The sequence below is a fragment of the Paramormyrops kingsleyae genome, chromosome 6, assembly GCF_048594095.1.
Source record: "Paramormyrops kingsleyae isolate MSU_618 chromosome 6, PKINGS_0.4, whole genome shotgun sequence".
In the NCBI taxonomy this organism is placed as follows: Eukaryota; Metazoa; Chordata; class Actinopteri; order Osteoglossiformes; family Mormyridae; genus Paramormyrops; species Paramormyrops kingsleyae.
Window position 1 is genome coordinate 35805009 of NC_132802.1, and position 15391 is coordinate 35820399.

Sequence of the window (15391 nt, forward strand, 5' to 3'; positions counted from 1 at the left end):
TGAGCGACGGCTACGAGGGCACGGCGGGCGGCAAGGCGGATGCCAGGGTGAAGAAGCATCACCGGCGCTCCGCACGCACGCGGTTCCGGCAGGAGAGGAGCAGCAAGGCCAAGCTGAGCATGCTGAATGTGAGTCTGCCTGCCCTCACACTGCACTGCATGGCCGAGGGGGGGTGCAGGAGCGGCTCCCTGATGGGTGGGTGGATGGATGGATATGTAAACTACATGTATCTCAAGGAGGAATTTGTTTGCATACAGCAGCAAAGTCCACAGATACAAACACCAGAGACAAGGTTATGCAAAAATGTCCACTTTCTGACGATTGTGACTTTTTACTGTAGATGGAATACACCCATTCTCCTCTGTCTACTGATAGTGTTTGATGTCTAATTAACCAATGAAAATCATCTAATTTTTGTTCTAGTTAACATTTTTATCATGATGGCTGTTTGTGTGGATTATTTTTAGGGCTGCACGATATCACATTGCGACAAAATCGCGATTATATGCATGTGCAGATTAGTAGTATGCCTAAAATACTGAGAGGTGTATTATGAGGCCCAAAAGTCAGTAGTCTATATAAATTCGGCAAATCTTTGTTTATTAAATTCGGTGCCACATGCTGCTGTTTTCCTAAATCATGGAACCCATCAGCACTGAAGTGGCAGTGAAGACAGCGACAGCTTCACACTCCTGAAATGAGGGTTATAAGTGATTGTATTGGACACGATGGGCCATGATAATAAATAAATAAGAAAAAATATTTCACTAGTTCTTGAATTTGCCGTTCCGGGGTGACATGGGCAGCCCAGGGTGACCGGTGGCGTCGACGGAGCGGCCCGGCCGCTGCCACCCTCGTCCTGCCGCTGCCACCCTGGTCCTGCCGCTGCCTGGCCGCTCTCCCAGCTGGCTCCCATTTCACTCCTGCGTTGGGCCATAAGGAAGATGCTGCCCTGTGACCCCGTTTGTCGCTCTCAGGTATGCAACACCGGAGACAAGATGGTGGAGTGCCAGCTGGAGACCCACAACAACAAGATGGTGACGTTTAAATTCGACCTGGATGGGGACGCCCCGGAGGAGATCGCCACGTACATGGTAAGATGATCGCTCCTCGTCTGCCGCTGTCACTCGGCGAGCTGCCTTTCTCTGAGTGCTGGGGTTTCCAGGCAGGGCTCCCCAAAGCCGACCACTGAGCTGCCTTTCTCTGAGTGCTGGGGTTTCCAGGCAGGGCTCCCCAAAGCCGACCACTGAGCTGCCTTTCTCTGAGTGCTGGGGTTTCCAGGCAGGGCTCCCCAAAGCCGACCACTGACGTCTTACTATAGTCCTGTTTCTGGCCTTAACAGTGCCCTTCACTGGCCTGCCGACTCCTACCGTCTGCCATCATATTTTTAAAATGATTTTGTGATTTTGAAAATGACCTGGGGCAGGCAAAGCTGCTGCGCCATGTCCGTGTGGGGAACCGGGGGGCCCGGGCCGGTGATCCGCACCCCCCCCCCCCACGCCCCAGCTGCCTTCCGCGTGTCTCCCTGCTTTGGCACATGACCGTCCGCGTTCCCAGGTGGAGAACGACTTCATCCTGCCCCTGGAGAAGGAGATATTCATTGAGCAGCTGAAGGACATCGTGGACAAGGCGGAGGACATGCTGAGCGAGGACACCGAGGGCGAGCGCAGCTCTGATCAGGGCAGCAGCCCCCAGCAGGCCCCCTGCAGCTTCCCCGGCGCGGAGGTATGTCACCCCGTGAGCCGCTTTACTGACCCCCCCCTCGCGTGGAGTGTGACGGCTCACGTGTCTCTTCCAGGGAGCAAAGACGCCGCAGCTGCACACCCACCAGGCTGTCTACCAGCAGAACGGTAAAGCCTCCCTCTGCTTTTCACAGGCGGGGGGGGGGGGGATTCTGATCCTTGCCTTGGGAGGTGAAGCCAGGAGGGTTTCATTTTTAAGGGGTGATGCACAGGTGGTGCTCAGTAAGAGAGTTTGTGGGTCCAAGGAAGAGGGGGGGGATCTCACCTACGGTGCGTTACACGATAACTTGTTTAAGCGTATTTCCTTCAGTCCCACTGAGAGTTTCTAAGCCTTGTTCTGAGACATGGGGGGCTGGTCTGCAGTTTGACACTATGCTGGGTGGGTGACCTTCCCCTCCTTTCCCCATGGCCTCTGCTAGTCCTGCACACTGGCAAAAGGTGGTTCATCATCTGCCCCGTGGTTGAGTCCCCGACACCCGATGAGAGGAAGCCTTCAGCCGCGGCCAGTTCCTCAGCACGGGTCACCGCACCGCAGGGTGAGACGCTCACTCACACACACATCCACACACGCGCACACTCTCTAAGGAGACATTAGGAGTGTCCTGTCCTGTCACAGACCGTGACGCTGCACGTCTGCTGTATTTGCACAAACCCGGCTCATCCACTCACTCTCTTCCCTTTTGGCTTCTGTCCCCAGAGCCAGCCCTGCCTGCCCTGCCTGCCCAGTCTGGGGTCCCCTCCCCGCCTTCCCTGGCTCCCGCCGCTCCACCGGAACCCGACCCGGACGGGGGGAAGGCTCTGCGTTCTCCGTCATCCACGGAGCCTGCTGATGATGCAATGGGGGCGGTGCTGGTGGAGGACTCCCCCGGGGGTCGCCCAAGCCCTGTGTCGCCCGCCCATGGCGCTCAGCAGGCGGCAGAGGTGGCGTGTGCGGCCGCCGTCATGTCGGACATCCCCTGCTGTCCCATCGTCTCGCCCCTGTCCCTGGACGTGCAGACCGCCCAGGCCGCGGCCTCGGGAGGGGAGACCCTTCTCCGGCAGGGTGACCCAGCCCAGCCGCCGGTAGTCCTGCAGCAGCCATTTGCCACGCCCATGCAGTCATCAGTGGGCGGGGCCAAATCCGTCTCACAGCCGCAGAGCCCCGCCATGGCCCCACAGGTGCCCGCTTCAGGCCACGCCCCCTGCCAGCTGTCCGGGCCGGGCGAGTCCGACGGGGAGGGTCCTCCCAGGGTCGGCTTTGTGGACAGCACCATCAAGACGCTGGATGAAAAACTGCGCACCTTGCTGTACCAGGAGCATGCGCCCACACACACGCCCCCTGGGCCCCCAGAGACACCGGGGCCTGGAGCAGAGCTCGCCCCCTCTCCCTCTGGGGGGGACGGTCTGGTAAAGCTTATGGATCCTTCATTCTCACAATGATTTTAGGGGGAATGTCTACCTGCAGGGGGTTACTCTTCTCCTTGTGGTGAGACACGGCCTTTGGCTGCAGTGTCTTACTAAAGCTTAGCTCCATTTTTAAAATGTGGCTTTCTTAGCCTTTTAGAAATTAGTACTCTGACAATGGAATAGGTTCATGTTACCACTAATCTCATTGTAGTCTGACCTTAGGATATCTGTAAGGTCCCTCAATCTCACTTCTAGCATCCTCTAAAGTTTGAAATTAATATGACTGTTTCTTTGAAAGGAGTCCGTTTGCGCTCAGCAATCTGCCATTACGAAATATGAGCTTTACCATTTTTTTTCCCCCCGTGTTAGTGGTTCACACAAAGCTTTCAATCACGTCGAATTGCAGCAGAAAGTGAGTTTAGAGTCCATGTGGAGCCAGTAATGAAATGTCCGTTTGGGCACAATTAGATCATGTGGATGACATTGAATAAGGAGGCGGTCCCTCTGGGAGCAGCTGCAGCCGGTGGCCTCCTGCCTGACTGCTGGGGTCACTGTCACATGGCCAGCAGAGTTTGCCAGTCTTCTGAGGTGCTGTGCTGACCAGCCGTCCCAGGCCATCGGGCCCCGCAAGCCCCCATATTTCTGCATCTGCTCATTCCTGTTTTAACTCTGTCCCGACCAGGATTATTAGCGTTAACTGACTAAAACATTTTTGTTGGTGAGAATCATTCAAGGAAACGTAATCCAGTATGTTGCATTTAGATGAGCATTGATAGTGCCTGCAACATGGTTTGCCCATTCTGAGGACATTAATACGTAATGCACTGCATATTCATGTAGGATTCTCTGAAGATGAAACTCATAAAATAGCTTTACAAGTTTCAGTCTATCCCTAGAAATAAAATTACTAAAACACACTGAAACTGAAATATATTAAAAACTAAATAGAAATATATGTTTAAAATAAAAACTAATAAAACTAAATTGGATTTCAAATTAAAATTTGAAAATAATTTAAAAACAAAAAATAACCTAAAAAGTCAAAACTATAATAATGTTGTGCCCCACAAATTAAAGAGCCAAACCAAGGCATCCCTGAATGTTAACCAACGGAAAGTCACTGTGATTCCAGGTCTGGGTTTTCCTCATTTTCCGTCCATTCAGTCGGCCGGGGAAGTGATTTCGCTGAGGATTAGAGAGGATTACCCTTTGTCAATACAGCTGTTTCCAGATTACAGATTATTAGCCTTTGTGCCTTGGACTTAGCTGTTTGCAGCATTGGGAATTTAGCCATTTAGCACTGAGGATTGTGGGATATGTCAAGCCAGGCTTTTTCTGACGGACCTGCCTGATGTCCAGAACATTATTGTGTTTTAATGCCACTCACTTCCTGGAACGGGTTAATGGATATTTTGGCGTGAGCCCCAAGGTTAATTGTCTAAACCCCCCCCCACCCCAAGCGGATGCGTGAGCCTTAAAGCTGCTGGCTCCATTAAAATAGGAGCACAGAACACATGGCCAGCGAGGTGAGTCTGAACTGGCTCAGGTTCCTTGGCCTGCACCTCAGTGCCAAGCCTGCCTGAATGTCACTGCTCTGTGTTGCAGCCCCTGATCCCCGAGAGGACCGACAGTCTGGCTACGCTGAGTGATTCTGCTGTGGTCGGTATGTTCGTCACTCTCTACCTTCAGTCGCAAATCAGGAATCCCACAGAACGTGTCAGATTGTGTGTTGGTGTGATGTTGAACAGCTCCTGTATTGCACTGTGCTAAAAATGCAAAAGACAGGGGTTCAAATGCCCTAAAGCGCACAATTTGCAACACTTCCCTGTATTGTAAGTTGTCTTGGATGAAAGCATCAGATGAATGAAACTAAATGATGTCAATGGCAAAAGGACTGTATGCAGGGCACACGAATAACAAAGCCTGTTTTAAGAATCTGAGGAGAAAAGAATTTTAAATCTGTTATTTTTAAAGGAATAACACCCTACTAGTATAATACTAAATTCAGGAGAACTTGAATGGAAGGTTTTTCAAACCAAAGATGACGTTTAGCTTCCGCCTGCTTTAGACACCATTTGCAGTGTGATTTAATGAGGGCCCCTTCTCCCGTAGTCTAATGGTCTAACAAGGGCAGGGGCACAGATGGCACTAGGGGGACGTAATCGCTTAAGGAAACAACAATCGAGTGTCCTGCTCTGTCAAAGAAATGTTTGAAGGCTTCTGCCAATCGATTTCCTGCAGCAGCACAGACAGACTAAAAACAGAAGCCTTTAGTTAGGAGTACTTTAGGTGGCAGTTCTGAGGAGGATAGAAGTGAAGATTTCTCTGTGATGTTCTGCTCATGGACACAGTATCGGTGCCTCCTCTGCCTGCAGGTTCCACCCGGACAGTGAGTAAGAGAGACTCTGTCCCGAACTCCAGCTCACACTCCGAGTCCCAGAGCCGCTTCCAGGTATTCACTCTCTCCATTTCAGGCATTTTTCAAACTTTATTTATTTTGTAGTTCTTGGAAATTAAATCTCCTCTGTTTTTCAATCTACCACAATAGTCCTTAAATACTTAGTTGTGACTAGTTTGGTTAATCATTCTCTGTATTTAATGTTTCAGTACCTGTCCTCATTTGTTATTAACAACACATTTTACAGTGATTAAAATACATTTATCAGACAGATAGGTAGAGGGACATGGACATTGCATGTCACACATCTCCATAAATCTATGCTGTTCTCCTTACACTATATAAAATCAGGAATATTTCCTTTCAATGCAATTAAAATGTCACACATAAATGCTGGCTTGCTTTGAGCAGTAAGAATGTGGCATTGTTTTAGAGCAGGACTGTCAAACTGCAGTCCTGGAGGGCCGGAGCCCTGTGTAGCTTAGTTCTTTCCCTGTTCCACCACAAATGATTTGGCTCAAGAGCGACGTGGTATTAGTACAAGGAGTTGAATCAGGTGTGTTAAATGAGGGGAAGCCCGAAAATGTGTGTGGCTCTGGCCCTCTGACCAATTTGATACCCGTGTTTTACAGCATGCTGTGGTTCACTGAGGGTTTGTTTGTGTTTGGTCTGTCTCCCATAAGCTCGTCCCCACTCCACCGGACATAGTGAGTAGGCTGGAGCGAAACAAGAAGAGCAAGAGCACATGTGGCTCTCATGCGCCCCCTAGTGGCAGAGGTGGCTGCAGGTCCCTGTCTAACGGAGACAGTGAGGCTTTGCCCATCACCACGATTGGCAGGTTCTCAGTCATCAACACTAAAGATGACGTCACCCTGAAGACACAAAGCAATCGCTATTCCGCGCCCCCTGACTTCTACCCTGACGGTGCCCCCGCCGGCCAGGAACACAGTGCCGCACCAATGGACTGCCCGCTCCAGTCCTCGGACTCGGAGGAGGAGAACGCCTTAGCGGGGCCGGGCTCTCCTGTGCCGGCGGGTCAGACACGCCTGGAGAGCAGTGGTGCCGACTTCATGAAGAAGGCCGTGGCCTTCCTGCGCCGATCGGGCCGCGGCAGCAGTACACAGAGCTCAGACTCCCCAGCTCGACATGACGCCCCCAGTGTGCCCGTCTCGTCCCTGCACTCACACTCCTCCTACATGAGCAGTGACAACGACTCGGAGTTTGAGGACGCCGACATGAAGAAGGAGCTGCATCGACTGAGAGAAAAGTAAGCTAACTCTCAAACCGGGAATGCGGCGGACACTCTCTCACACCCTGTGGCGGACACTCTCTCACACCCTGTGGCGGACACTCTCTCACACCCTGTGGCGGACACTCTCTCACACCCTGCGGCAGATATCTTGTTAGACAGTGTTTGGGGGCTTTAACTGCATGGATGTTAACAAATTATGGTGAGTCAGTGGGTAGCACTGTCTGTCACCTGCAGTGTAAGAGGTCCAGTCCTACTCTGTGAGAGTGTGTGTGTGTGTGTGTGTGTGTGGATTAGGTTTATATTACATTGTGGGGACCAAATATCCCTCACAATGTGATTAAAAACCTGTTATTTTGACGTTGTGAGGACCATTTTTTCAGGTCCCCACAAAGATCTGTGAATACAATCAAAAAAGTAAAAATGCCAAAAGTCTCGTATTTTGTTTGGTTACTTATGGTTAAGGTTAGGGTTGTGTAGAGGTTAAGGTCGTCATGTTGGGATTAGTTTTCCCCATAGAAATGAATGGAGAGTCCTCAGAAAGACATAATTACAAACCTGTGTGTGTGTGGGTTTCTGTGTCCCAAAGAGACACTGCACCCTGGCCTTCTTTCTGCCTGTACCCTCTGCTGCCCATGATCAGCTCCCTGCACTGCATAAGCAGTTAGAAGGATGGATTAGGAGATTAGGGGTGTAACAGTACACAAAAGTCACAGCTCAGTACAAACCTTGGTTTTGGGGTCACCGTTAGGTGCAATATTGGGTACAGCAGGGAAACTAGAATTTCTTTAAATTTTTTAAAAGTAAAATTGCTAACTAACACAATTAGGAACAATTGCAAACCAAAGCGCCTGTCGAAGTGTCTGAGCAACAAAACCTAAAAGATGCTTATTTGCACATACTAAAAACATCATACAATATAAAACATTAAATTAAATGTTAAAAATTTTAAATATCATAATTGTAATGAACTAAATCCATTCTAAATCCTCTGTTCTCTACTCACAAATATGGCCTCAATTTCTGTAATGATAAAAACCCCTATAACCTATAGTTATTTTTCAGCCCAGTTAGAGCGCCTTTAAATGCCACGAAGAGACTAACTTGCAGAGGCTGTATCTGCCCTGCTCCGGTCATACAAACACTCGGATGACGTCGTCTCAAATGAGTTAGCATGTTGGATGTGTTTCCAGCAACATATCCCAGTTTGGTATAACAGAGCCAACAGACTGTTTTGGTCTTAGCAGCTACAACAGAGATATCCAGTAGTGTTGTAATTTATTGGGAAACCAAAATGCATGTTTTTGACTGACTGCAACTATCATTAGTCATAACAAACTCACAGCCACAATTAGCATGATGTTTTAAATTTTCCTCATCTACAATCATATCCAAAAGTTCTGAGAATGACACAAGTATTGGTTTTCAAGTCTGCTGCCTGTTTTTATTATGCCAATTTGTATATACTCCAGAATGTTATGAAGAGGGATCAGATGAATTGCAATTAATTGCAAAGTCCCTCTTTGCCATAAAAATGAACTTAATCCCAAAAAAACATATTTCCATTGCATTTCCTCCCTGGCACAAAAGGACCTGCTGACATTATTTCAGTGATTCTCTCGTTAACACAGGTGAGAGTGTTGATGAGGACAAGGCTGGAGATCACTCTGTCATGCTGATTGAGTTATAATAGCAGACTGGATGCTTTAAAAGGAGGGTGGTGCTTGAAGTCATTGTTCTTCCTCTGTTGACCATGGTTACCTGTAATGAAACATGTGCAATCATCACTGCTTTGCACAAAAAGGGCTTCACAGGAAAGGATATTGCTGCTAGTAAAGAGCTTTACTGCGCCCAAGAAGGTACCACAAGCGCCAGAATCATCTCCTAAAGTTGATTCAGCTGTGGGATCGGGGCACCACCAGTGCAGTGGTTGCTCAGGAAGGGCAGCAGGCAGGTGTGAGGCATAGACTTTTGGATGATGGTCTGCTGTCAAGAAGGGCAGTAAAGCTCTTTAGAGTAGTAAGCCACTTTCCTCCAAGAAAAAAATCAGGGACAGACTGATATTCTGCAAAAGGTACAGGGATTGGATTGCTGGTAAAGTCATTTTCTCTGATAAATACTTTTTCCGTTTGTTTGGGGCATCTGGAAAAACGATTGTCCGGAGAAGAAAAGGTGAGCGCTACCATCAGTCCTGTGTCATGCCAACAGTAAAGCATCCTGACACCATTCATGTGTGCGGTTGCTTAGCCCAAGGGACTGGGCTCACTCACAATTCTGCCTAAGAACACAGCCATGAATAAAGAATGGTACCAAAACATCCTCCGAGAGCAACTTCTCCCAACCATCCAAGAACAGTTTGGTGAGGAACATGCCTTTACCAATATGATGGAGCACCGTGCCGTAATGCAAAAGTGATAACTAAGTTGCTCGGAACAAAACATCGATGTTTTGGGTCTATGGCCAAGAAACTCCCCAGACCTTAATCCCAGTCTTCAAGAGGCGGGTAGACAAACAAAAACCCACAAATTCTGACACACTCCAAGCATTGATTTTGCAAGAATGCGCTGCCATCAGTCAGGATTTGGCCCAGAAGTTGATTGACAGCATGCCAGGGCGATTTGCAGATGTCTTGAAATAGAAGGGCCAAAAATGCCTTTGACACTTATGAAATGCTTGTAATTATACTTCAGTATTACCATAGAAACATCTGACAAAAAGATCTACAAACACCGAAGCAGCAAACTTTGTGAAAACCAATACTTGTGTCATTCTCAAAACTTTTGGCCATGATTGTACTTGTGAATTTAGGTTCTGATCATGTCGTCAAATCTATTCATCCGTTTCATTCTACATAACGAACTGAAAATGATCAATCTACCGAACAGTACATGAGGAATACGTGTACAGTTACAGTTCTATAGAAAATGTTGTTTTCATCATTTGACTTGCCAAAGCAGGATCTTGGCCCTCCTCTGTTTTGGACCCATACTAGCACCTCTTCACCTCTCCCGTTTGCACGCTGTCAGAATCCCAGCCGCCCCCCCGGTCTTTCTCACCAACAACATTCACACTTGTCTTGCAGGCACATGAAGGAGATCTCCGAGCTGCAGGCCCTTCAGCGGGGGGAGATCGAACTGCTCTATAAGAAACTCGGCAAGCCACTCCCTCCCGCCATTGGCTTCCTCCACACGGCGCCCCCTACAGGCCGGAGGCGAAGAGCTAGCAAGCACAAGCTGAAAGCCGGCAAGCTGCTCAACCCAGTGGTGCAGCAGCTGAAGAACATCAGCGCAAACCCCAGTGAGTGTGGACAGGGGCCGTGGGAGCCAGGCAGCCCTCGGGAGGGATGCTAGGCCTACCCACTGTGAGAGGGCCCAACCCAGAGGGGGCACGGGACCAGCTCCCTAACTGTATGAATGCCTAAATAAAGTAGAACATCAGCAGTACTACACTTGTTTATTACGAGTTATGATCTCATCACCACCACCACCATGGCATGCCGATGGGGGAACAAGCCAATCACACTCGAGGAGGGTCACCGCCACACTTGGGACGTACTGAGAGAACTATGCGTCATTTGCAGGGCCACCTGCGTGCCACGGCTTTAACGCGGCAACTTCCTGTCACGCCTCTAGACCAGTGTTGCCCAATCCGGTCCTCAGGGACCCACAGTCAGTCCACGTTTTTCTTTTCTCTGAGCTCCCTGCCACACAGTCCACGTTTTTGCTTCCTCCTGGGGATTGTCTGTGGGTCCCCGAGGACCGGATTGGTAAATGCTGCTTTAGACCTTTTCTCTGCTCTGTCTGTTTAAAAGTCATGGTGCGTTGTTTCAAATATGTTGCCCCTTCGCTGTTTATTCCAGTGTAACGCATACAGTATCATTACTAGGTGCCTAAATTTGTGTCCATGGCCTGAATACAGATCCAAGGTGGCCAGTGTGGGGTTTGGTGTTTGCAGTCGACTTGGTGTGAGTGTATGTTTTGGAAAATGGGGCCCCTGAAATCGGAATGTGGCGTGTGAGTAGTGGAAAGGGCAGTTGTCAGCCTTTTGATGGAGATTCTGATGGCGTGTTTTGCTTGGTTATGGATAAGCAAGCGGGTTTCCTGTTTCTATTTGATGGCAGGATGTATGTTTGTGTGGCGCACATATGCGTTGTGATGGTGTACGTTGGCCAACGGTGGGATCGCGTGTGCATTTGAGTGCTGAATGTCGACCCCTGTGTTTGTATGGTACACCTGTGCATTGTCTTCCTGAAGGTGAGACCGCGCTGCCCCCTGCTGACTTGTCAGCCAAAGTGTCGGGGCTGGCGGACGGCGAGGCCTTCCCCGCGGCCGGCACCCTCCCCGCCTCAGCCTCGGAATCCGTGCAGACCCAGCAGCCCTGCTCTCTGAAAGGCTCGCTCTCCTCCGACAACATCTATGCCGGTTTTCAGAGCGAAGGCTTAGGGGCCCACAGCGGGTTAGGCCAAGGTACCCGCCGACCCCTGCACCCCCTCCTCTCTCATACGCACGTACACATGCTGCACCCCCTCCTCTCTCACACGCACGTACACATGCTGCACCCCCTCTCACACTCGGACACGTGCGGACCAGCCACACTCCACAGCATGCAGCAAACGTTGGATAACACGCTTAGCCAGAGCGGCACGTTGGCAGGGACTGTACCCGGTGCCACGCGTGCCAACTCCAATCTCTGGGTAGTTAGTATGTCGTCTTCTGACACCTTAGCCTATGAGGGGACGCTTCTGACCAGCGTGTCAGTCTGGCTCCACAGATGACTGGTCACTGTGAAGAGGGTGGGACCTACGACAGGTGGAGTTCAGTGGGTTAGCGTGTCTGGGTCCCCAAGTGTCATTCCCCAAAACGTTCACACTCCCATTTCCATCCCTCTCTTTTATTTTTTCATTCGGCACATGCTGAACATGCCAGCATAGCATCTTTAAATCGAGGTCCCTGGTGGGGAGGTGAGGTCTTCACTCCTGGCCCTGTAGGACTGCAGTAGGGGCACAGGAGGCCCCACAGTGTCTAACTGAGCAAATTGGGGGACCTTCAGTGTCTGCAGTTATGACCTTCGGTAAAAGTGGTGCCAGGCTTTGCTCTCCAGGACCAGGAGTAAAGGCTTCCCCGAGTCCGTCGTACCACACGCGTGTGAATCCGCAGACGCGTCACACACTCTTTAACATGTGGTCCACAAGCGCTGACCTGACCTCTGACCCGGGGCTCTGTGGCTGTGGGGGGGCTGAGGGCCCCACGGGGCTCTGGAGGGAGGGGCTTTTTCATGCCAGCTGTGTGGACTTCACAAGTCTCTCTGTTTCTTCTCTTCTTCCCTCTATATTTATTTGCAGGCTGGACGGTTTACCACCAAACTCCAGAGAGAGTGACCTATAAATCTAGTAGCAAACCACGTGCTAGATTCCTCAGTGGACCTGTCTCTTTGTCCATCTGTTTGTATTCTTCTTTATACCTTCCTTCATTTCCACTCGCTTCCTCTTTGATTTGACCTGCTTTTTGTCATTTCAGCAGGCCGCCTGACTCATTCCTCTCCTTTGTTTTTCTTTTTTCCTTTTCTTTAATAACTTTTATAACCTTTACCCTGCCTTCTGCACTGTTGCTTTCCCTTGGGTTTTTTCTCCCCATAATGCACTTGTACTTTTTGTTCCCCCCCCCCCCACCCCCATACAAATGCTTTTGTGCACTCTGCTTCTGGCCTCTGGACACCAAAAGCATATGTGGAAGAGCTCGTCTTCTTCTCTTAAGCGTGGGCAGTGATGTCGAATCGGACCCCCCCCCCCCGCCCCCCCCACCACCAGCCTGTGTGCCAAAGCTTTTGTATCCCTCGTCTCTGTCTGTTCAGTAATCCTTTTGATTTGCGATTATGAGGCGTGTCCAAAAACACAAATAATAACTTGGAAGATGCCTGGCCTCCGGTTGAAGAGCGATCTCTTTCACACATGTTTCGGACTTTGAAGACGTGCATGTGACAGGCCGATACAGAACTAGGAAGGCACTGATGGGCACTTACTCCTTGAAAAGGGCTGTATTTCAATATTACTACTTTTTAATACAACTGTCTACTCTGTTGCTTTCCTTGCATGACAAAAATGCTGATACAGAAGTGCTCCAGCCAGTGACCGTCCTCTTCCAATTGGCATCTCATATGCTCTTAACAGTGCTCCTCTTCCAGTCCCTTCCACCTGACCTCTAAAGTGCCCCTCTGCCCCGCATTATGCCCCCAGAGGCACATGTCACCGAATTGGTTGAGAATAATCTGGCTGGAGCACTGCGATTTTTGCTGTCCAGTATGACATCCACTAAATGTAGCGGTAGCTCTAATCGTAGTCTTTAGAGCAGTGTTTCTCAACCCAGTCCTCAGCGAACCCCAGCCAGTCCACATTTTTGCTCCCTCCCAGCCAATCAGGAACACTGAATAGCTGGTACAGGTGCGCTGGGAGCTGAGAGGAAGCAAAAACGTGGACTGGCTGGGGTTCGCTGAGGACTGGGTTGAGAAACACTGCTTTAGAGGATCAATACATAGATGTTCTCGCTCTGCCGTTAGTGTTTAAGAGCTGAGGATAATCTATTTCTTTGTTTGTTGTTGCTTTTACTATGTTTTTAAATAGATCACTCAAATAGGTCCTTTTCTCAGTCACTGACTCGTAATTTTTCCTTTTGTCTACCCATATAAATTCATTGTTATCTGTTTAGATTTACAATTAGCTACCAATGATACCTTGAGGAGTTTTATCCTGTTTTTGCACTGTAAATGAATGAGCAGCTTTCATCTATATTTAGATTTATTGATATTTGTCTGGAATGTTTTATTTTTAGTTATTTATTTTTTGCATGGATGATTGTGTTTATGTACCTCGTTAAACCCTATTACAGGGGTTATGTTTGTATTCTGGTAGCATACGTTTTGAGAAATAATTTGAAATAGTTTTTCCCTAAGTTCCAGTAGTGCTAAATGATGACAGAGCTCATCGAATGGGCTCACCCCAATATCATTTTTGCTGCAAGAGACCTGCTTACTTTTAATAGCACAAGTTTATGAAGAATATGAGCCCTTTATTACAGCATCCGAATCACTGATTATAACCCCCCTCCCCCCTTTCAGTTAATCTTAATTTCATTTAGTTGAACTTTTTGTTAACACTGGCTGTATGTATTGCTTTGAAACAGCTTGTCCACCGATCTATCTGGTTCCGTCTGTCGAGGCCTAACTCTGTGTGTGTCTTGTACCTCCCCTTATAGGGTCAACCCTGAAACGACTATGTCTAGGCAAAGAGCGGAGTAGTAGTAACTATCTCATTTACTTCTTTCCTTGTTCCACTTGGCATGAGCAGTCTGATGTGATTATTGTGTCACAAAGTCCATGGCTGTTCGAACGCTGAGAAGTGCGCACAGGGTGTGTGTCACGTCATATCCGTGAGCGTAGTCTTCTCGCCATTTCTTTGCTTTTTCATTCCTCCTAGTGCATGAAAACGTTAGACCGTCTGTTTTGTGCATCAGTGTGACCTTTCTTTTTGTATCAGCATTAAGGTATGGCTGTTCGCTGCTATGTTTGGTGGAGTAGAGTTTGGGAGCACAGGATTCCCCTAATTTATTAAAAGGATAACTAATTGAAATGGCTCTCCAGCGTTTAAATGAAATATCCTTTTAGACCTTTTGCATATATACTTGGAATAGACAAGCTTCAGTAAGATTAGTTCGTAATGCTTTACCTAAACTGCACTTTCATAATGCATTCAGTATGCAGTCATCCAGTGCACCCTCATAATTTATTCTTAGAACATTCATGTCAATCTGACATGTAATTATATCTTAACATCCTAATTTAACAGCCTTAATATACATTAATAACAAACATTATGTGACAATAACAAGCATAATAATTTTGTAATTTTATGATGTTGGTTTTCAATGTATGTTAAAGCTGTGAAGGTATGTTAGGATGTTAAGGTATAATTACATGCTGCTTATTAAGGTGCACTGAATATTATAAAGACATTATGAAGGTGCAGTTAATGTAAAGCGTTACCGATTAGTCTTTCAAAGAAGAGTTGGAATCGTCTTTTCTCTGAGCAAATCAGCTTAAAAACACTCAAAAGTGTGCAGTAGAAGAGACCACTGCACATGCAGTGGAATCGTGGTTCCTTGCTATATACATTTAGTTAACTGGGGCAGACATCGTCCACTGTTTATCAGACTCTGAAGATGAGACATGTATGCAAAAGGCGCTTGTGGTGTGTTGCTCTGCCCCTAACTCTGTGGAGTGCAAATTCAGGAGCCACCTGTCTTACAGGGTCCCATCACGGCGGCGGGGCGACTGCGATGACCTCCCAGCACAGCCAGCAGCAGGCCCCCCCGGCCAGCTCCACGGCCCCCCTGCCACAGCCGCTGGCAGGTCTCACCCAGGCTCAGACCAACAACAGCAACAACAAGAGCGCCACCTTCACGGACGATCTGCATAAGCTGGTAGACGACTGGGCCAAGGAGACTCTGGCAGCCACGCAGGCCAAACCCCCCGCCAACCAGAGCAGGGAGCAGCAACGACGGCGGCGGCACGGGCGGGGCCTGGACACCAGAGCCACGCCCATGGGCACAGCAGCCAATAAGGTGA

General features: G+C 48.7%; 1 protein-coding gene across 10 annotated transcripts in view; it reads left to right on the plus strand.

Moving 5' to 3' along the window:
* The window catches only part of LOC111847804 (serine/threonine-protein kinase WNK2-like), a 46776-nt gene that overhangs the window by 27848 nt on the left and 3537 nt on the right, over nt 1-15391 (plus strand). For 8 of the 10 annotated variants that reach the window (XM_072713139.1, XM_072713138.1, XM_072713140.1 and 5 more), the window contains 14 exons: nt 1-128; nt 978-1094; nt 1558-1725; nt 1799-1850; nt 2162-2278; nt 2440-3128; nt 4734-4791; nt 5504-5580; nt 6210-6793; nt 9858-10072; nt 11029-11241; nt 12117-12215; nt 14023-14067; nt 15074-15387. The exon at nt 1-128 is cut by the window's left edge and continues 32 nt beyond it. In XM_072713139.1, the coding sequence (XP_072569240.1) occupies nt 1-128; nt 978-1094; nt 1558-1725; nt 1799-1850; nt 2162-2278; nt 2440-3128; nt 4734-4791; nt 5504-5580; nt 6210-6793; nt 9858-10072; nt 11029-11241; nt 12117-12215; nt 14023-14067; nt 15074-15387 (2876 nt within the window). The remainder of the gene's footprint in view (nt 129-977; nt 1095-1557; nt 1726-1798; nt 1851-2161; nt 2279-2439; nt 3129-4733; nt 4792-5503; nt 5581-6209; nt 6794-9857; nt 10073-11028; nt 11242-12116; nt 12216-14022; nt 14068-15073; nt 15388-15391) is intronic. The other 2 variants (XM_072713141.1, XM_072713142.1) reach the window with 2 other exon arrangements.